Raw genomic sequence first — 21,029 nt, forward strand, 5'->3', positions numbered from 1 at the left:
ACATTTTCATCGGAGAGTTGATCTTTGGATAAATTCGTGTTGGTAACAATCATAGAGGAGAGTCCATCTTTGCTTATCTGTCTCTGATAGACCTTCTCATCAATGGTACCTGTACAGAAGAGTCTGTAGATGTAGCAGATCTTCTTCTGTCCTTCTCTCCACACTCTCGCTAGAGCCTGCTTATCATTGGCAGGGTTCCAATCTGGGTCCAACAGAATCAAGCGATTCGAACTGATCAGGTTGATACCACACCCTCCGGACTTAGACGAAAGAAGAAAAATAAAAATATCCGATGAGTGTGTGAAGTCATTAATAACCTTGTGTCTTTTTTTGATGCTGATTCCTCCGTCTAGTCGAACAAATTTGTAAAAATTTTCTTTACATAGTATTTCCATATAGTCTAGTGTTTGTGTGTAATTACTTACTATGACTACCTTATCTGTGGTGTTTTGTTTGATTGTTTTTAGGAGGAAGTGGAGCAACTGGAACTTGCACGACATGTGGTAGTAGGACCTGTGCGTGTCTCTTCTGCATTCCTCTAGGAGCTTCTTCACCGGTTTGTCGTAGTCCATTTCGACAGCCCTTCGGCGGTCTCGGTCCCGGTCCTGATCGCGGTCTCTCTGTGGGTTGCCTTCCGGGGGGGTCTTCTCCGCCGCGGCTCCGCTGCCTCCACTGCCTCCGCTGCCACCACTGGCTGCGTTACCTCCTCTGCCTGCATTCCCCCGCTTGGCGCCGCGCCCTGGCTCCTTCTGCTGCTCCTTCTGCTGCTCCTTCGCCGCGTCCTCAATGAGCCTAGCGAGCGACACCTGCCCGACGTCCTTCATATCGTTAGCATTAAGCAGCAGCGGGTGGTTGCAAATCTTCTCCAGTTTTTTTATATTAATGAGGACATTCACCTTGTTCGTACTCTGCTCATTTTTTAATATTTTCTTGTCTTTTAAAAAAAGGACATACAATGATTCCTGGATAGGATTCAGCTTAATGAAAATATTAATTAGGTACTTTACAGGCAACACTTTGGAGAGTAAATTGTTTGTCCTCCTCAGGATGAATTTATTTGTAATTGTTGACAGTTCTGCTAGTCTCTCCGATGCAATTTCTTGTTCTTTCTCCGTTGCATCTTTGTCTCTCCCAATCAAAATCGGGTTCGCATATTTCTTCCTAAACAAATTGGTGTCATCAAATAGGTCAGGATTGCATAAAGAAATGAGAGCAAAGAATTCACTTAAATCGTTTTGTATTGGGGTACCAGAAAGAAGAAGCCTTTTCCGAGCAGTTAATTTGTAAATGCTCATGTAGGTCTTTGTCTTGTCATTTTTTAATCGATGTGCTTCATCACATATGATCATGTCTATTGTGGACTTATCTAGCGATTCGTTATTGATACGGAAGCATTCGTATGAGCAGATGATGACTGTTGATTTTTGGTCATACTTGAATCCTTCCAATTTGCTCACAATTTTTTCCTTTGCATTATCATTAACACATGTCACGTTGCATCTACCAGGTAGCCATTTGTTAATTTCATCATTCCAATTATTAATTAAGCTAGCTGGACATAGAATTAGACACCTCCTAACAGCTGGCTTTTTATCAATTCCTTGTTTTAGCAGAGTATACAATACTGAAATACTTTGGAGAGTTTTTCCTAACCCCATGTCATCTGCCAGAATGCAACCACTTATTTTGTCATCTCTTAAATTCATTAAGCACTCAAAGACGAAGGTGACTCCCTCCCGTTGGTGTTCCCTAAGGAACTGAGCCAAAATGGGATCTACTTCTACTTTGTTCTTTTCATCCTCGTACAAGATTAGTGGTATAAACTCATTTTTTATTTCGTTTTCCTTCTTCTGTTCATTTATTTCCGTTTCGTCCGATCTCCTTGGAATTGAATTCTTCGTTAAATTTATCCATCCTGTGCGTCTGACCTTTGCGCCTAGGGTTTTCTGAACGTAGAGATTTTTATCGCTAACGAACCCTGGGAGTGGGCTCTTGAAGGGATGGAACAGTGTCGTCTTCGTCTTTTCATTTTTGTCGATACTCAGGATGGGCAGTAGTGTCGCCCGCACCAGCGTGATGCACGTCCTGTCGGGGCTGTCCTCCCGGCTGCGCTTCGCCTTCCCGGGGCACTTCCTCATGGGGGATAGCGGCAAGGGGGGGAAGCGGCACAATGGGAAGAGCGTCTCACTTGGAAAGCGCCTAACTTGGAAAGCGCCTCACTTGGAAGAGCGTCTCAGTCGGGCTGCTCGGGGAAAGCGCCTCTGCGCAGTGGTACCCCTTTGCGTGTACCCCTCAACTGGCGCACACTTACGGGTCCCCCCTCAGGTGTACCTCCGCAGCGGACATGCACGCAGGGCCCTCTTTCGCGTGCGCAAAAAAAATTGGCAGTTGTTGGGAAGGCGGCCAAGTGAATGGGGGAAACTACTCCCTTGCTGCGGTGGATCATCGTGCAGCCTATTGTGTGGCCTGTTGCGTGGCCTACCGCGAGCCGGTGTGCACGTACGAGCCAGCCAGCCGGCAAACCTTTGCAGATCTTTCGGTGGGGAAAAATAAACGCTGTTAGGTTCTTCTCACTCGAGCGGGTAAGTAACCAGCACGTAGTGGAAATTCCTCATTTATCTGTACAATTTTTTGCGTAGGTGGAACACGTGCATGTTTCCCTCCCGTAAAAATAAAATGTTGCGTTTTGCGTGACTCCGCCGTGGGGGGAATTGGTCTACCACGCGGTGCAGGCAGGCGTTTGTCAACGCAGCTTGGCCTTTTGCTCAGAAAAAAAAAAAAAAAAAAAGCGAAGGTAAAAAGATACATTACGCTGCGATACGATACGATGCGATGACGTGTGGTGAAGCAAAAACCATCGTGCGGGAACCACCGGGGGAATAATACTCCGAGTGATAGTCCAAACAGAGGGCTCTCCTTTTGAAGACCTCTGCTTCCCCCCTTTGGAGTGCCACTCCAAGCATACACACAGGAGGGGGAGGGGCGGGAGAAATGACCCACATAGAGATGGTCCCCCACAAAAAAAAAAAAAAAAAAGCGAACGAAACGGCTGCATACGTTTTATGCTACCTTTAAATGGGTGACTTTTTTTTTTTTTCCGTCGTATTTCTTCCCCCCCCCGTGATGGTTTCTCCAAAATAAAAAAAATAAAAAAAAATTCAAACGGGTCATACTTATGAAGGACGGTGATCTACGTGTGCACTCCCCTTTTCGTCTCAATTACTTTTACAACCTGGGGAGGACTCCATTGTGGATTGCTTCACCCGCGTAAAGGGTTAAACGAAGATGTGATAAAAACGAAGCAGCAACACCCATCGCACTAATCTGCAATCCCCAGGAGAGGTAAACCGTAGTGAGGGAATTTCATCCGTAGTATAGCTGCAGCACGTGTATGTTACCGTCCACATCTCCGCATACCAATTTGTTATCCACGTTTTCGAAGTTCCGATCGAAGGAAGGAACTTGTTTCTTCTTCCCATACTGTTTGTACTTTCCCAGCACGCTGTCATACTTCTCCTTGTCGATGTAGGAGCTCTCCAACACCATGTGTCTGTTAACGGTTACGTAGTAGGTAGGTCTCCCTATGGGTACCTTGCAATACGTGTTTTTGTATATATCCAAATTTTGCTCATACTGAACGTTTCTATAAACGGTGGAGTTATTAATGAGGTTGCTCTTTACAAGATCGTAGATGTGCAACTCGTTGTGGTGCGTGCAGGAGAGGATAAACTTGTTTCGGTTGTCCAGCTTGATGTTCCTCCGGTGGCAGTTGTTCGAGTCGCCTCTGTACAGCCCCAGGAGGGTTCCTGCGAGGGGGGGGGGAGAATTGCACTCAGGGGGTACTCCCACTTATGGGGGTACTAGCACTAATGGGGGCACTCTCACTCACGGGGTAGTAGTACTCACGGGGTAGTAGCACTCACGGGGTACTCTCACGTATGGGGACATGCACAGATGTACGTTCTTTTTTCCGCCGCCTCTCCCCTCCTTACCGCTGTTCTTCTCCACCAACTTGGCACTATTGTCAATACAGTTCACACAGAAGTAGTTCCTGTCATTCGTCACGTCGATGCTGAGGATGGAGGACCTCATGTCGTAGCTTAGCAGCTTCCCCATCCGCAGGTCGTACACTCTTAGCCAGTTGTCGATGCTCCCCGTATAGATTTCGTGTTCGTCCACAAAGATGCTGCGCGGTCGGGAAGGGTTCGTGCACGCGCGTGGGTTGGCTGAGCGAGGGTCTGCTCAGCGAAGGTCTGCTCAGCGAAGGTCTGCTTAGCAAAGGTCGGCTCAGAGAGGGCCGCCTTGCACACTCACACGTGGCTGGCTGGTCAACTCGGTAAGACATGTAAACGTTTCGTTTTTTACTAACTCTGAGATGGAGTCCCTCGCTTCATTGAAGGCCTGCAAAGGGGTGTTCTTCTTCTTGTAGTCCCTCTCCCTAAAGTCGTACACATTGACCGAGTTGCTTCTGCTGCAAAAGAGCAGCTTCTCATTCAGGCTCAGTCTGATTACGTTAACTTTATCTGCGGGGTGGGGCGGTGCGAGGCGGTGTGAGGCGAAACGCAATTAGATGGTGCTGCCCGTCGACGCTGCGCTGGTGCCACTGCTCATGCGTGTCGTTCACGCGATCGTGCGGTGGGGCGCCGCCTGGACTCATCGCGTAGTAACCATTCACGTGCAGCCTATTTAAAACCTTGTTCGAGAGGGTGTCCCAAAGGTAAACGTGGGCGTCATTTCCTGCGGTGTGAAGGGGAGAAGCCAGTAATGGGTGGTCTGCAGAGAGGACCAACGTAATGGGAGATGCGTCGGGAAGTCGCACTTCTTGTTGGGGCACCCCTATGGAGACCCTACCTGCTGAGAAAAATTTCGTATTGTCCCGGAACAGGGCGACGTCGTTTATGCCCTTTTTGTGAACATCTGCAGGGGGGGGAAGAGAGGTGCGCCGTTTGGGGGTAGACCCTTTGGGGGAAGAGAGGTGCACCGTTTGGGAGTGGACCCTTTGGGGGAAGAGAGGTGCATCGTTTGGGCGTAGACCCTTTGGGGGTAGACCGTTTGGGAGACCATAAACTGGAGAAGCGTCACTGGGGAAGCACTTACAAAGGGAGCAGTGACGCACTCAGCAATACCTTTGTAGGTGTTTATATGAAACTGCTTGTTCACATTCCACAGACAAACAGTGTTGTCCAAGCTTGAGCTGACGATGTGGTTCTCATCGTTGCTAAATACAATCTTCGTTACGCACGCTGTGTGTAGAAGGGCGGTAAAGGTGGAAAAAAACTCATACGTTTCGTGCAGCGCAACGTGGGCAGACGTAACAGAGCCGAGGCCTCCTTTATCCACCCGCACATGGAGAAATAAGCGAGTGGGCGAGCAAGTGGGCGAGCAAGTGGGCTAGCATGTGAGTAAGCGCGTATGTGCCCATATCCTGTGCACTTTTGGAGACGCCACCTGTTCAACGTGAACAGCTCTCCTAAAGTAACCTTTGTGGCCCGACAGCTTTCCAACCGTTTTTACCGTGAGATCAATGTCCATAGTCGGGGGGTATTGGGAATCAACTTCCTCACTCGAGTGACATGGTGAAAGGGATGGAGGAGGAGAAAATTTCGTTCGTCGCGCAATGATGAAGTGTACATGCACAGGTTGTCGTTCTGCCTGACCAACACGTTTTTTTTTATGAACAAAAAAAAAAAAAAAAAAAAAAAAAAAATTCAAAATGGCTAGCTGGAGGGGTCCAAGAGAATGTGCCGCTCTGAAGAGCTGCGAAGGGGCTCCACACGCATCTACATGTTTGCTTAACTGGATAACTGCAAAATTGTCGAGCTGGTTATCTGCTTGCACGCATGGTCGTTAGCTATTACTTATGAGGGGCACCGCCACGCCCTCACGACGCCCCCACAAGTGTAGTTATTTTTCCCGCGGAGTGGCATTTTGCCGGGAAATATATAAACCATGCTATGCTGGAAAAGCGAAAAAAAGAAAAAAAAGAGAAAAAAAAAATACACTCAAGCTTTCCGACCTTTTAAAGCGTCTCTCTTTATAACCCCATTTGGGAACCCCCACTTCAGCTGCGTAACTGCGGATGGGGGGAAAACCCGGAACGCCTCTAACACCTCCACGTCGAATGCATTCTCAACTGTGAGGAGAAATGCGTTCCTCACATGCAGATATGTTTGTGCACCACAGTTGCAGGCAACGCAGCAGTAGTGCGGGGGGGAGGAGAAAAAAAATAGTGGCTCCGTCGCATAAGAAGCACAGAGCGGTTTTAAGAACATACTGTAGTGTAAGCTAAATTGGGAGGGAAAAGTCGAAAAATGAGCGTTGCCTTGTCTGGTTTGTTCCCCGGGTGGTGCCGATCCGATTTTGCGAAGAGCTCCCCCCTCCCTGTGAGGGATTGCGCACAGGAGGGTTATATACGTATGCAACCTTCTCCGCGTAAGTGAAAGGTATGTCCATTTGTGTTTCACCCGATTCGTTTTGTGTGAAGAGAAAGCTGGTTGTTTTCCGTATGAGGGGGTCACTAAACGTTTGGTCAGTCTTACACCCCCTTGGGTGGTTTACCCTTCTGACGCGTTGCGATCAAGAGGCGCGTACACCTTTTACAACTTCTGCAACTCGCATGAGGGGTGGAAGTGAGACAATCGGTTGGGGAAGACGGTACACAGTTGGCGCTACACGCAGTGTGCTGTTCTGCACGCACATACATGTGCACACATGGGGCAAGCGCTGGAATTCTCGCGAGGGTCCTCTCCCGCCTAACCCGAAGACAGATTATTCGCAAAAAATTGGAACTATTCTGTTCACATTAGTGACAAGGGGGGAAGTTATTTTACCTGTATGAAAATGTCATTTTGTATTACCACTTTTTTTTTTTTTTTTTTTGTATGACTGACTGACCGTGTGGTGCTTCACTTGGACATTTTTGTCGTAACCTTTTGGACACCCCTAGTGGAGGAGTGATACGTGCATGTTTCCACTCACTGTGGAATGGCAAACAAATTTCGTCGTCCGTTTGTGCGTATGAAACGTTTGCATGTCCCTGCGCGGTTGAGTTTGCCTTTCCCCGGGCCTATCAAATGCAGAAATACGGCCAAGCGCGCTGCGCACGAACTGGGGCTCACCCATGCCAGCCATGGCAATGAAAAAAAGACGGCAAAAAAAATAAAAAACAATTCCCGTCCGCTGATTTGAAGTGAAAGCTGTTTCCTTTTTTACGTTTTTATTTGCGTTTTTATTTGCGTTTTTGTTTGCGTTTTTATTTGCGTTTCATTTTGCGCTTTTTTCTTTGCGATAAGACAGCGTGTAACTGTTCGTCCACGTGATTGCCCCATTTTGCATCAACGTTGATCAATTTTTTTTTTTTTTTTTCTGTTCCTTTTTTCTGTTCTTTTTTTCTGTTTTTTTTTTTTCTTTTTTTTCTTCCCCTGCGAGTGTAGTTTAGTTCACTCATTTGGGGCAGTCCCAAAGAATCCAAGTTAGCGGCGCGTTTTCACCTGACCGTAAGTTACCCTAGGAGGGTGCTCATGAACTCAATTCCAGGTGGAAAGGAGTCTCGATTTGTGCAATTTTGACGCACCATATATACACGTTTTGTTTGTAGCGTTTCCCCTGTGTGATAATCCGGTGAAGAATTTTCCAAGTTGGAGTTCACTCGAAGGGGAATTAAAATAAAAGGTGCAGCGGTGATAGGCACGTTGCTCGGACTAGGGGATAGGGGACACGCTTTTGAAGAAGGTGTAGGGAAGCCCCCACTCTGCAGGTGTGTCGACAAACAAAGAGTGGTAGTGGGTACGCTCCATAGATGTTACCACTGCAGGTGGTGCTGAGCCAACAAAAAGATTCTCCATCTCACCACCAGCACCTGCACAATGTTTGACGTGAACGAGCCTTCCAGTAGCAACAAAAGGGACACCGAGTCTCAGAAAAAGTCGGACGATAACATGTCCTGCTATAATAGTCGGGAGAGCATGCACAATTTCGGCAAGGGTGGAAAAGGGAGTGCCTACTGCTCTGGCGAAAGGGGCAGCACGGGGCACTTTAAGTTGGACGGCGGGTTTGAGGACGACGATGAGGATGACGATGCTAAGGGGATCGGCAAGGGGATCGGCAAGGGGATCGGCAAGGGGATCGGCAAGGGGAGCAGTAATGGAAGTAGCAAAGGCAGCAGTGATGGAAGCAACAAAGGCAGCAGTAATGGAAGTAGCAAAGACAGCAGCAAAGGCAGCAGCAAAGGCAGCAGCAATGACAAAGGTAGTGGCAACGGCAACGGTAACATTGGTGACTACTTTGGAGGGAGGGAGGACCTGTACAGCAAAGGCGCAGGCAAAAAAAAGGAAAAGGAAAAAAAACTAATCCGTAACGGTAGCGAGTTCTTTTTAAGCGAGGACGAGATGAGAAGCAGCAACATGAGCATCGATATGAGCAGCGAGCTGCGGAAGGTCCAAACCAAAGTGTGCGTGAACAGAAACAAAACAAAAAAAAATGGACAAGAAAAAAATGCCAAGGAAGGGATGAGGACGTACAAGCCGCAGGGTATCTGCCCTCTGCAGGATAACACTTTTGGTGGCAATAAGAGCTTCAACCAATCGCTCAACTTGACGAAGAACGATATTATGTATTACTGCGAGGGGGGGAGGATGCTGAAAAGGGACTTTGCGGAGGGGGCGGTGAGTAAATCTGCGTTGAAGTTAAGTATGGCTGGAGGGGCGCACGTAAGCGGTGGGACACACGTAAGTGGTGGGACACACATGAGCGGTGGGACACACGTAAGCGGTGGGACACACATGAGCGGTGGGACACACGTAAGCGGTGGGACACACATGAGCGGTGGGACACACGTAAGCGGTGGGACACACGTAAGCGGTGGGACGCACATGAGCGGTGGGACGCACATGAGTGTCGGAACACACATGAGTGTCGGGACGCACGCCAGCAGCACAACCTACCACGAGGAGGGTCCTTTCTTCAAGCCCGCGAAGCTGCGCAGCGATCGGGAGAAGGCTCCAAGGAACCCAAGTCTGGGTTGCAGCTTGAAGAAGGCGACCAGGAGCAGCGGCGCTGTTAGCGGTGAGGAGTTCGGTAACGACGGAGGTAACAACTTTGGTGAGGACTGCCGTGACGACTTCCGTGAAGACTTCCGTGAAGACTTCCGTGAAGACTTCCGTGACGACTTCCGTGACAACCGGGGAGGACTCCTTTTCGCCGAAGTGACCAAACGGACCATCGAAGCTAAAGGAAAGTGTATCAATAACAACACAAAGATAAAGATAAAACGGCTGTGTGAAAAAATTGAGGGATTTGAAAAGGAAATAAAAAACGAAATTCTACAAAAGAAAAATGTGGAGAAAGAAAAAATTTTTGTGATTAGGGAAGCGATTAATAAACTAGAAAAAAATTTAAACAACGAAATAAAAAAACGAATCGAACACAACCGAGCTATTCAGAACATCTTTTCCTCGGAGATACTAAAGGTACAGGAAAAAATTGAGCATGTGGTGAAGGACAAAGTGGGGGAAATTGAAAAAGCCATTAAAGCTCTGAACAGTAAGGTGGATACCATTGCTAGTAACATAGAAAGTGAAAAAATGAAGTGCATCCAGAACTTGGAGAAAAGGAATAACAGCATTGCTCGTGACTTCTCCAATCTGCAGGCCGCCTTTCAGCAGGACAAGGCGAGCAACAAGGAGAAGGAGAGCAGCATTTGCAAGAAGCTGGAGGAGCTCGAGCGCAAGTCGGAGAGCCGGATCGCCACGGAGAAGGTGGGCAGTGTGCAGTGTGCGTAGTGTGCGTAGTGTGCGTAGTGTGCGTAGCGTGTGCAGTGTGCGTAGTGTGCGTAGTGTGTGCAGCGTGAGTAGCGTGTGTACCTTGCGTAGCGCGTGTAGTGGTGTGGCCAACCCCACACTAGGCTGCTCACACTAGGCTGCTCACCCTAGGCTAACCAAATCCCCCCCCTTTTTTTTTTTGTACCTTCCCCGCAGAACATCCGAGACAGCAAATACCAGGAAATAATTTCTTACATCGAGGAAATCAAACGAGAGAGGAAGGGGAAAAACGAGAACTTCCGAACATTCGTTATGGAGGAAATAGCAACGATGAAAAACGGACTGATATTGGAGTCGCAGGCACGCGAGGCAGCCGATGATGACATCGTGCAGGCGGTGAACCACTACACGAAGGCGCTGCAGGACTCGCTGCGCCTGATTAATTCGAATTAGGCGGGTTGGACGAAGCAGGTCGCGCGCGGAGATCAGTCTGTGCGGGTCGCGCGTGGAGATCCGTCTGTGTGGGTCGCGCGTGGATATCAGTCTGTGCAGGTCGCGCGTGGATATCAGTCTGTGCAGGTCGCGCGTGGAGATCCGTCTGTGCGGGTCGCGCGTGGAGATCCGTCTGTGCGGGTCGCGCGTGGAGATCAATCTGTGCGTTCGTCCACGCCGCCTAAGTTTGCCACTGCTAATTATTTTTAATTTTTTCGTAACTCCTCAGATTTTCTTATTTTTTATTTTTTTCACCAATTTGATCACTTCAATTTGTTCGCGTTTGTATGAGCAGATTAATTTTTTTTTTTTTTTTTTTTACTCATGATCGGTTTGACTTGATGCAAGTGGGCTTCTCAGCTCTTCGCAGCTCTTCGAAGCTCTTCGCTGCCCTTCGCTGCCCTTCACTGCTGTTCGCTTCTCTCCCCCGATGACTCTGCGGTTTCTCCTCTCATGCAGGACGTCGTTCCGAAGAGGAACTACACACAAAAAAGTGGGTGAGTAGGGTTCCCCAAGGAAGGCAATTCTACTGCAATGATACTAATCCATTGGTGAAAATTTTGCACAGGTGGATCCATTCCTCCCCTAGTGGGAATTCCCGTTCGGTGATTTTTATAAGATGGTATGCTTCCCATGGGTATCTTCCCAAGGGCATCTTCCCATCCCGCTCACGTGAGGTTGCTCCGTTGTTCCACCAACTCCGCCCACCCCCTGATGCTACTCGGTAATGAAAGCTAACCTTTGCAATCTTTTGCTTCTTGTTGCAACGCGAAAGGTTCATTTTGTGAGAGGCAAACGAGGATTTAACCCCCACTTCAGGCATCCGCAAGAAGAGAGCACGTGGAACAAACGCACGGTGGGAGAAGCGGGAAAATGAGATGCCTTCCACAGCACGGATATGATTTTCCATCCCTGCATGCGCTCCGATCGGGGGTTCCGACTTGCGCGAGTTGAAAAATCAGCTGCGTGTTGGCACGGGGTGGCACAAATATCCCTACAATGTGAGAGTGTTTTCTTATTAATAGGGAGTTTTTTTGCGTTTTGCGTTTTGCGTTTTGCGTTTTGCGTTTTGCGTTTTTTGCTTCTTTGTTTTTTGCATTTATGCTTCTTTGTTTTTTGCATTTTTTCTTCTTTCTTCTTTGCTTTTTTTTTTTTTTTTTTTTTTTTTTTTTTTTTTTTTTTATTGGTTCCACTTGGCTAGCTTCTATAGCATGAGCGGCTGTTTTTCCATCCGCAGCTGCAGCTTCTCTTCCCCAGAGTGACTGCAAGTCGAGATTTGAGCATCCCGAAATTTGCAGGAAACGCGAAACGTACCTGAGCGCGCATAGGTATACCCTTCTGCAGAGGATCGAAGTGAACGGGGGAAGACCCATGGAGGTCCTCGAGGACGCATCGACGACGCTGAGCGGGGGGTTGGCAGAGATACGAGTGAAGAAAAAAAAGGGGAAGAAGGGGAAGGTAAGAGGGACACTGAAAAAACTGCGGAAAAAAGAAGGCCTTGCAAAAAAAGCGGCGGCGATAAAAATGGCAAGGCTAATAGAAAGGGGGAAAATCCCCGCCCTCAAGGGGACAATGAGGAAGAAGGTGAAGGAGAAGGTGAAGGAGAAAGTGACGAAGAAAGTGAAGGAGAAAGTGAGTCAGTTGAAGAGGGCGAGCGACGATTTCGACGGTGACGATCGCGGTGGTGACAGCAGGAGGGCCCTCCAAAAGAGGGGGCGAAAGGAGAAGCGCAAAGGGAAGGAGCTCTCCAAAGGGAAGAAGCCCTCCAAAGGGAAGAAGCCCGCCAAAGGGAAACTGAGCAAGAGGAAAAGGGAGCAGACGGAAGAGGAGGACCCCACTGATGAGGAGGAGGATGATGATGATGATGATGAAGCGGAGGAAGCCACTGATGAGGAGGAGGACGACGGGTTGGACTTCCTCCAAGCCGAGGACGTTATCCTAGAGGAGGAAAAACAAAGGACGACGAAGGGGATGAGCAAGAAGAGTGACCCCTCGGAGAACTTGATACAATTTTTGAGAATGTATAATGACCAGGTGGGGGGAGTCCCGAAGAGGAGAAAATATATTGGGAAGAACAACGAAGCAGACGGTTACAACGAAGAGGAGGGGGGTGGGTTCCCCCCGGAAGACGCGGAGGCAGTGTCGTACCAGTACCTCTCGCAGAGAGACGATGTGTACAAAATTGAAAAGCCAGCCGAACAAGTAGACCTTACCGACTTCATCTACACGGATGATGTTTTGTCGAGAGAGCAAATAGGTGAGGATATGAACATGCTTACGAGGGGACAGCTTGAAAAGGGGAAGTCCAGCACTCATATGTCTATCCTGGAGGAACAAAAAATGAACGAGCACTTGGCGTACGTAAACAGTGTGGAGATGATCAATAAAATGAACAGATCGTTTTACGTCATCCATAACGCGCAGGGGGTGCACTTCGGGCAGGGGGGGAAGAGCCGTCAGGTAGAGGTGAACTCGGAGGAGTTCCTAAACAAGGGCCTCCTCCGAAGGCGCGCCCCCGTGGGTGAAAAACGCGGCGAAGGAGGAGGCGAAGGAGGAGGCGAAGGAGGAGGTGAAGGAGGAGGTGAAGGACGCAGCGAAGGACGAAGCGAAGAACGAAGCGGAAAAGGCAGCGAGGGAACTGGCGGAGTGGGTGTCCCCTCCCACCCCACCGCTAACCGAGAAGACTCCCTTACGGCCTTCGAGTTCGAAGCAGAGATGCAGAAAAATCTGAGGAAGTCCAAAATGCTTATCGTATCGGACGACGTGTTGAAAACGGAAAGGGAGAAAAAAAGAGACGAGCTAAAAAAAATTGCGCAACTGAAAGCATTGCTACTGAAGGAGGAAAAAAAAAATAAATATAAAAAAAGGATCAAATCCAAATCGTACCGTAGGCACATGCGAATGAAGGAGAAAAAGGAGGAGGAGAAAATCTTAGCTAAGTTACACTCGGAGCATCCTGACCTGGCGAAAAATCTCGCAGACTATGAGAAGGAGTACGCTCAGAAGAGGCACCTAATAAACAACGTGAAGAAGGGGAAGACCGTGCGGCTACTCAATCGGTACAAGAACGAGGAGCTGAAGAAGCAGATGTTGAGAAGCTTTCAAGCGGAGAAGGAAGAAAAGAACCTGCTTAGGCGGATCATCGAGAGGGCCGTTGTGGAGGAAGAGGACGGGGGGGGAAGCGACATTAGTGAGGGGGGAAGCGGCATTATTCAAGGGGGAAGCGGCATCAGTCTGGGAGATCATAACTCAGATGACGAAGTGAACTCCTCCTCCCTGACCAAAAAGAACAAAGTCAGGAAGAAATTACAAAAAAGGAACCTCCAACGATTCTCCTTTGTGAAAAACGCAGAGGAAAGAAAACGGGAGGAGGAGTTGTATAAAGAGAGAAAGAAGCTGCTCGATAAGTTGGAACGGAAGAGGGATGAGAAGGATCCCATGGCGAGCTGCTCCTCCGATGAGGGCAGCGATGTTGAGAGGGCCCGCCTCGATTTTGGCCTGTCAAATGAGGTGCGCAGGTCGAGCGCGAAGGAGGCGTCCAAGGCGAGGGCGCAGCTGGCGAGGGACGCCGACTTGGTGAACGCGCTGCGGAAGGGCGGCATTTTGGGCGCAGAGGAGGGGCAGCTAGGAGGGAACTCCGCAGAGGAGGGGCAACCAGGAGGGAACTCCGTGGAGGAAAATCCACTCGGTGAAGCTCTGTTAGGGAATCCGTCCGAGGTAGCCCCCCTGGAGAACCCCACTAGTGAATCCCCCTTGGAGGAAACCGCAGAGGAGGAAGACCCTACCACCGTGAGGGACCTCCGCGACATCAACAGGATCGATGTGATTGACCGGATCGATGCGATTGACAGGATCGATGCGATTGACAGGATCGATGCCATTGACTCGATCGATGCGATTGACCGGATCGATGCCATTGACTCGATCGATGCGATCGACACCATCGATGCGATTGACGACGGATCGGTGAGGCAAAACTTGGGGGAGAGTCTCACAGTGTATAATTTCGAAAACGAAGTTTACGAAGACTATGTGAATATGAATCCGGAGATAGTCGATGGGAATATCCCTCGGGAGGATGATGAGTTGATGCAGCTGAGTGATGATGAAAGAGTCACCACAGAGAAAGTGAGCGAAAGGGAATGGTGTAACTACGAAACGTTACTCGAACTGGAGAAAAACAAAGCTATGAAGGAGAAGGAGATTATTGAGAAAAAGAAAAAAATACCAGTACATACAATTAGCGTTTTCAATAAGAAGGACAGAAAATTTGAAAAATATTTGGTTGACAAGGTTCCCTATCCTTATGAGAGGATGGATTATGAGAAGACATTGAATATAAACTTAAACAAGGAGGTGAATGACATTTCGGCACACGCCAAGCTGGTTGCTCCTCGGTTGTCCAACCGGGTCGGTAACATCGTTTCACCGCTGGTGAGAAACCCCTTCGAGATTGCACGCATCTTTACGGTGAAGCGGGGCAAGAACAGGAGCAAGCTCTGAGGGGGGGGGCGCCAGTGAAGCGGTAGCGAAGCGGTGTTGTGAGGCGGTGTTTGTGGGGTGGTTAGGAGGCGTGTTGAGGTGGCGGATTGACTCGGTTGGGTAACCCCCTATTGGTGGGACCAATCCGAGCGTTTTTCCTTTTTTTTTTTAACTCCCCAACTGAGGGGCATTCCTCCCTGGAGACCCCGCCGCTAAATAGCACGCTAACCGCCACGCCAACTGCCAGGCCAACCGCCCCTCTAACCGCCCCGCTCCAAGTTCTGCCTGATTTCGGCCGTGTGCTGGTTGAAGTAGCGGTCGAGCTTCTTGTTATACATTTTGTTCCTCCTGTTAATGTAATTTTTGAAGACCCCGTTATTATCTCTCTTTCTCTTCCGACTGAGCTTCGAGCGGACGATCTCCTGCTTCCTGCAGAAGGAAATAATTTTATTCTTGTCACTCTCGGTGCACTTGGACGAGTCCGTAATTAGCAAGTCCTGTCCGTAGAAACTCTTCCCCATTTTTTTTTTTTCTCATCATAGATATTCCTATTTATGGAAAAATTGAACTTCATTTTTTTAAAAAATCGCATATCCCTGTCAACTTCGATTAGATCCTTATTGTTTTTCTTTTTGGAGACGCTTTTTGCTTGAGCAGCGCTGGTTGTATAGATGGCCGGGACGTCTTCTTTATCGTCGCTACTGCTGGGGGGGTCATCCCCATAGGGTGGATAGTCCCCTTTGAGTGGATCGTCCCCTTTGAGTGGATCGCCCTCTTTGGGTGGTTCGCCCCCTTTGGGTGGTTCGCCCCCTTTGGGTGGATCGCCCCCTTTGGGTGGGTCCCCCTTTGCTGTGTCTCGGGGCCCATCCCCCCGCGTGGGCCGCTTCCCACAGGCGTTGGTAACACTGGCGTTCTTCTCATAGTGGTAGCATGCATATTCGTCCGCCTTACCTGCGGAGGTGCCTCGCGTGGGGAGATGTCCCGTCAACCTCTCGCGCTTGGCCTCCACTTCGTTCAGCCCCCTCGACTGGTTTATCTTTAGTTCAATTTCGAGCAACCTTTTCTCCCTGTCCGTCATTTGGCGTGAGAGGCACTTCGCTGTGTCTCCCCCATGTAGTGCTTCTCCCCTTTGTAGTGCTTCTCCCCTCTGTAGTGCTTCTCCCCCATGTAGTGCTTCTCCCCTCTGTAGTGCTTCTCCCCCATGTAGTGCTTCTCCCCTTTGTAGTGCTTCTCCCCTCTGTAGTGCTTCTCCCCTCTGTGCTGCTTCTCCCCTCTGTGCTGCCTCTCCCCCCTGTACTGCTTCCCCCCTTGAGAGCGCGTCTATGTCGGAGAGGATACGATTGAGAAGGTCTATCCCCTTCTGCTTCTCCGTCTTTTCTGTCTTTGCCTTTTTCCCCTTGGCGAAGATTTTCCTCAGGGGGTCGTTGTGCTTCCCCTGAGCGCGTGTCCCACTGCGATCATTGCCATCGCTATCGCCAAAGGCGTCACTACCGTCACTATCATCACTGCTAGCATCGATAGCTTCTCCAGTCTTGCGCGCATCGGCGATGCCGTGAGTTGCAAAGAGACTATCAATATACTGCTGCCTGGAGGAGACGCGCTCTCTTTTGAACAGAGCCTCACTGACCTCACTGCATTCTGAAATGTAAATGCAGATCTTCGGCTCAAAGTTTTTTGTCACGGGAATCAACTCGATAGCCCTCAAGATATGCATATTTTTGACGACTCTTCCGATGACTGTGTTTTTGCCATTGTATTTATTCACAGAATTGAGAGTTATTTTAAAGATAGAGGAACAACGTTTGGGTCCCACCTGGACCATGGTGAGCAACCCTGCATTTGTATGTCTCCTTTGGGAACTCTCCTTCTTGAAATTGGGACCAAAAATGCATTCTACTTGTTCGTACTTTTCATGAGTGTTTGTCCAAGTCGAGGGAGGGATGACCTTCCCATTAGTATCATGCGTAACTTTGCATCGTAGGTAACCGCTTTTTATACACTTATTTTTTTTCACCTTCTCGATAATACAGTGCTTATATGATAGGGGTTCCCCTGAATACATGCTGTGGTACTTGTTACCTCTGCACAGGGAGAGGAAATTATCAACTGAGTTCTTCACCTCCTCGTCGTTAAACAGCTGGATGTATACCTTTCCCAGCACGATGCTGTTCATCGACAGCTGGAGGTAGACGTATCTTTTCTTCCCCATTTGTGAGATGATGAAGTGGGTACTCTGTGGTTTCTTAGCCAAGGAGGAATGGGCTGGGAGGTGACACCCCTCTCTGCAATTTTTCTCACTTCCCTGCAGTTGAATTTTTTTTTGTTTTTTCTCCTTTGGGTGGGCGCCAAAGTGGAAGCTGCCCGGACCAAAGCTATACGTGCCTCCCGAGTGAGAGTCAGTGGACGTACAGATTTGCAAGCAGCTGGAAAAAAAAAAAAAAAAAAAAAAACTTGCATGGGGATAACATTTATGTGGCACGTGTTGCCCTGTCAAGTGGGATGCCCCTGGACGGTCATTTTGCGCCAGTCGTTTCGTTGGAAAATTAGCGCCACGTTGTTGTTCCTTTGTTGGAAAATCGTCCCAATTTTGTCGCAATTTTGTCGCAAATTTGACGCAAATTTTTTGCCAATTTTTTGCCCTTTTTTTGCCCTTTTTTTTGCCCTTTTTTCTGCCCCTTTTTTTTGCCGCTTCCTTTCGCCGCTGCGCAGAACGGCACGGCCGCGAAGAGACAGCTTGGCAACCGCGGGAGAGACACTTCCCCCCCCCCCTCACCTGCCTCTTCCCGCGATGGTGTTGACGAAGCGGTATGAGTACTCCCCGCTGGAGGAAATTTTTTTTCCCAAGCGAACTCCAAACGCGCAGTTTTACTCCGATGAAGATTTATCTCTTGGAGACGGAGGAGGAAAGGGGAAGGGGAAGACCCCCCCCCGTGACAAGAAAAAGAAGACTCACCTGAGCGGACGAAGGAACAAAAACCTGCATGCCAACATCAACCAGATAAAGGACATATTGCTGCAGCCGGAACTCTCCCTAGAGTTATGTCAACGGAAAAAAAATTACTACCTGAACACGAGGCAGGCTAGCCATGTGCAGAGCTACTTCTTTTTTTATGACTACCGCAAGTGCTTCCTCAACATGGATGGGAAGATGTACATCGACCGGCACCCCGTGCGGATATGGAGTGAGTCCTTGGCGGCGCGTCCAGCCGTTTGTTTTTACTCCCCAGCTGATCAGCAGCTGATGAGGAGCTTATGAGCAGCTGATCAACTGTTACTCACCTGTTACGCACCTTTTGCTCACCTGTTCCTCACCTGCTGCTCACCTGCTGCTCACCTCTCACTCCCCCACCCGCGCAGACGACGGCACGAATCGAGACGAGAGACTGAAGCAAGCCATCCCCGTGCAGAACTACAACTCCTTCGTCTATGCCTATAACATATAGGCGTACGGGGTACCATGTTGGAAGACCTCCCCCCTGGGGTGGCCCCATCGGGTGACCCCACCGGGTGACCGCACACCGGACAGAAGACTGCACTTTTGTCGTGGCTGACAATTTTTTGGGTAATCATTTTTAAATCGAATTAGCGGTGCGCCTGCGCGCGCCGGCAGAGGGGCGTCATCGGAAGTGAAGCAAAACGAAGTAGGGAAGCGAGACGAAGTAGGGAAGCAAAACGAATTAAAGTGAAGGATCCGTAAAACTGGGCAAAACTGGGCAAAACGAGGCAAAGCGGGGCGAGGCGCACACCCTGCAAAGGCACAGGGACGCACACGTGAAGGGGCAAAAAAAAAATTAAATTAAATTAGATTAAATTAAACGAAATTAAACGAAATTAAATTAAATTAAATGAAACGAAATTAAATTAAATTATATGAAACGAAACGAAATTAGCAAAGGGGGAAGCACATATCAGGAGGTGTGCGCAGCGATTCGCAGCGGAGTATCCACCACTGGCCACGCAGTGTGCATGGCCACTCGTTAGCCGCCGCTATGCCGCTTCGCCCTACTCGTTCGGCGGGCGCTTCTCATTTATGCTGTCGATCTGCTTGGCCTTGGTGAATTTCTCCAGCTCGTTCTCCAGACCCTCCTTGCCCTGGAGGAGGAGACCCACGGGGATCCTGTAGCCAGGGCTGCACCCCTTGAGCTGCACAATCAACTCGTTTTCCTTACGCAGCGTCCTAAAGACCCTCATCAGACGACCAACCGATTGGACCTTCTTCCTGAGGGCATCGGATCGTTCCTTGGACGCCTGTGCCTCATCGGTATGGAGGTGTGTCGGTTGCCCCCCCTGGGTCTCCATCTGTTGAGTAGACCCAGCAGCGGCAGAACGAGACCCTCCTAAAGCTTCTCCTCCCTTTTTGGATGCACCGCTATGGAAGCAGCCATCCTTGAAAAGAGCTTCCTTCCTCTGAGAGGAGGATCCCCCATCGGTAGAGTTCCCCTCCCCATGAGGAGTACTACCAGCACCATTTCGGAGACTCAGCTCTTCAAATTTTATATTATTTTCCTCAATATAATTAATTATTTGGAGTACTTCTGTCGGAAGAACGACATCCATAACAGCTTCATCAGACTGATTAACGCTTGAATTTAAAATACAGTAAAGCATTTCTGTGACCTTCTCACTAACGAAAGGAAGAGACCACGTGAATAGATTCATGAAATTGGGGAGATGATATGGATGAGGAGAGAAACTAAACTGCTGTATGTTGAGAGTGTTGCTATCGAATTTGAGGACTGCTCCTTTGTTGTTATAAACGTCACAATAATTAGGTGCTGAAAAAATGGTTATGACTATGGGGAAGCCTGTTTTCAAATTCGTTTGGTGCATCTTGTAGCCCTCTAGCTGTGCCTCATGTGCTCTAATGATGGAGAGTAATCCGTTTTTCTCCAAAAAGGTCGTGGCAGCATTGTACCCAAAGAAGTAACTACACCCTCGAATGTCATTCGGGAAGTAGGACTCCGTCTGAGTGGTATGTTCCTCCTTATCCTCATCAATTGGGTCAGACCATAATATGTCACAAAAAATTCCAGATCTAGGTGGTTCTTGGAATCTCGTAAAAGAACAAATTTGGTTAAGAAGTACCAGTTGTGGAGATAACCCTCCATGGACTGCTAAGAATTTCCCATTGATGACAGCCGATAAGGGAATCGTATCAAACGATTCCATAAAGGCATAATAAACGACCATGTCATATTTATATTCACACTCATCTCGGAAATTGAAGAAGGAGGTCATCTGTCTACATTCATGATTTCCTCGTATTAGCCATATTTTATTTGGGTAATTAATTTTTAAGGCGTAAAGGAGCAGAAGGACTTCTATACTGAAGGACCCTCTATCGACATAATCGCCTAGGAATAGAAACTGAGTCGTATCAGGGTTTCCTCCCACTTCCAGTAGCTTTAAAAAATCGTAATACTGTCCATGTATGTCTCCGACAATAGTTATTGGGTCTTGGAGTCTTAATAAATTTGGCTCGTTGCTTACTATATCGATAACTTTTTTTATTATGTCTAGGCAATCTTCCTTTCGGATGCGTCCCTCCTTCTTCAGGTGGTCCCGCAGCGCCTTGTAGTCTGGCGGCTCGTCCGTGCCGTTCGGGTACAGCAGCTGCAGGCTCAGTGGCTGCGAGGTTAGAGGTTAGCGAAGCGGTAGCGATGGGGTTAGCGAAGCGGTAGCGAAGCGGTACCGACAGGGTTAGCGAAACGGTAGCGATAGGGTTAGCGAAACGGTACCGACAGGGTTAGCGAAACGGTGGCAATCGTGTCACTGATGGCCGTCAGGTACCGCTCTGCGAAGGCGCCCCGCCCCGCGGCTGTACTGTGCGTTCCAAACAAATTACTATCCGGTGCGATAGGGGGGAGGGGGAGATCCCCGTTCGTCTCGAGTTCACCCACACTGAGATGACCATCCCGTTGGTTACGCTTCTCAGCCGGGCCATTGGTGGTGGCAATTCTTATGTGGAATTTCCCTCGGTGGTGGCAATTCTTATGTGGGATTTCCCTCGGTGGTGGCAATTCTTATGTGGGATTTCCCTCGGTGGAGGGAGGTAAGCCTATGCTGACAGAGCCCCCCTTGCAATTATATGGAAGGGGCAGCGAGTGGGAAGTGCGCCCACCACAGGGGCTCCTCCTTCGTTTATCTGCACCTTTGCTGGTGAGACATCTACACGAGGGGCACCACCCCGAATGCGCCACGTGAAGAGCAACCACCAGCAGGGATGCACCTGGCTAGACCTACTACTGGTTTGTTTTACACACTAGTGCGCAAGTGTTACACGTTGAATTTTTTTTT

At 49.0% G+C, this 21,029-nt stretch overlaps 7 protein-coding genes across 7 annotated transcripts; 3 read left to right on the top strand and 4 right to left on the bottom strand.

The window, feature by feature from the left end:
• Positions 1 to 2: 2 nt before the first annotated feature.
• On the bottom strand, positions 3 to 2,138 carry PCYB_012360 (DNA repair protein rhp54; the record flags this gene model as incomplete). Its single annotated transcript, XM_004220742.1, has 1 exon — positions 3 to 2,138. A coding segment is annotated over one exon (2,136 nt), but the record flags the coding sequence as incomplete, so codon positions are not given.
• Positions 2,139 to 3,363: 1,225 nt separating this feature from the next.
• PCYB_012370 (mitogen-activated protein kinase organizer 1) lies at positions 3,364 to 5,532 on the bottom strand (the record flags this gene model as incomplete). Its single annotated transcript, XM_004220743.1, has 7 exons — positions 3,364 to 3,806; positions 3,993 to 4,186; positions 4,370 to 4,523; positions 4,669 to 4,737; positions 4,852 to 4,917; positions 5,127 to 5,243; positions 5,481 to 5,532. 7 exons carry the CDS (start codon positions 5,530 to 5,532, stop codon positions 3,364 to 3,366), a joined length of 1,095 nt encoding a protein of 364 aa, XP_004220791.1.
• Positions 5,533 to 7,865: 2,333 nt separating this feature from the next.
• On the top strand, positions 7,866 to 10,211 carry PCYB_012380 (SF-assemblin; the record flags this gene model as incomplete). The annotated part of the gene is made up of 2 exons (XM_004220744.1): positions 7,866 to 9,755; positions 9,975 to 10,211. 2 exons carry the CDS (start codon positions 7,866 to 7,868, stop codon positions 10,209 to 10,211), a joined length of 2,127 nt encoding a protein of 708 aa, XP_004220792.1.
• Positions 10,212 to 11,822: 1,611 nt separating this feature from the next.
• Positions 11,823 to 14,753, top strand: PCYB_012390 (hypothetical protein; the record flags this gene model as incomplete). The annotated part of the gene is made up of 1 exon (XM_004220745.1): positions 11,823 to 14,753. The coding sequence occupies one exon, from the start codon at positions 11,823 to 11,825 to the stop codon at positions 14,751 to 14,753; it is 2,931 nt and encodes a 976-aa protein (XP_004220793.1).
• A 490-nt stretch (positions 14,754 to 15,243) lies between these two features.
• PCYB_012400 (cyclophilin) lies at positions 15,244 to 16,941 on the bottom strand (the record flags this gene model as incomplete). Its single annotated transcript, XM_004220746.1, has 2 exons — positions 15,244 to 15,683; positions 16,185 to 16,941. Coding segments are annotated over 2 exons (1,197 nt in total), but the record flags the coding sequence as incomplete, so codon positions are not given.
• Positions 16,942 to 17,520: 579 nt separating this feature from the next.
• PCYB_012410 (hypothetical protein) lies at positions 17,521 to 18,175 on the top strand (the record flags this gene model as incomplete). The annotated part of the gene is made up of 2 exons (XM_004220747.1): positions 17,521 to 17,914; positions 18,090 to 18,175. 2 exons carry the CDS (start codon positions 17,521 to 17,523, stop codon positions 18,173 to 18,175), a joined length of 480 nt encoding a protein of 159 aa, XP_004220795.1.
• Positions 18,176 to 18,734: 559 nt separating this feature from the next.
• Positions 18,735 to 20,360, bottom strand: PCYB_012420 (serine/threonine protein phosphatase 2b; the record flags this gene model as incomplete). The annotated part of the gene is made up of 1 exon (XM_004220748.1): positions 18,735 to 20,360. A coding segment is annotated over one exon (1,626 nt), but the record flags the coding sequence as incomplete, so codon positions are not given.
• Between the last annotated feature and the right edge of the window lie 669 nt (positions 20,361 to 21,029).

Source organism: Plasmodium cynomolgi, chromosome 1 (assembly GCF_000321355.1).
Source record: "Plasmodium cynomolgi strain B DNA, chromosome 1, whole genome shotgun sequence".
Lineage (NCBI taxonomy): Eukaryota > Apicomplexa > Aconoidasida > Haemosporida > Plasmodiidae > Plasmodium > Plasmodium cynomolgi.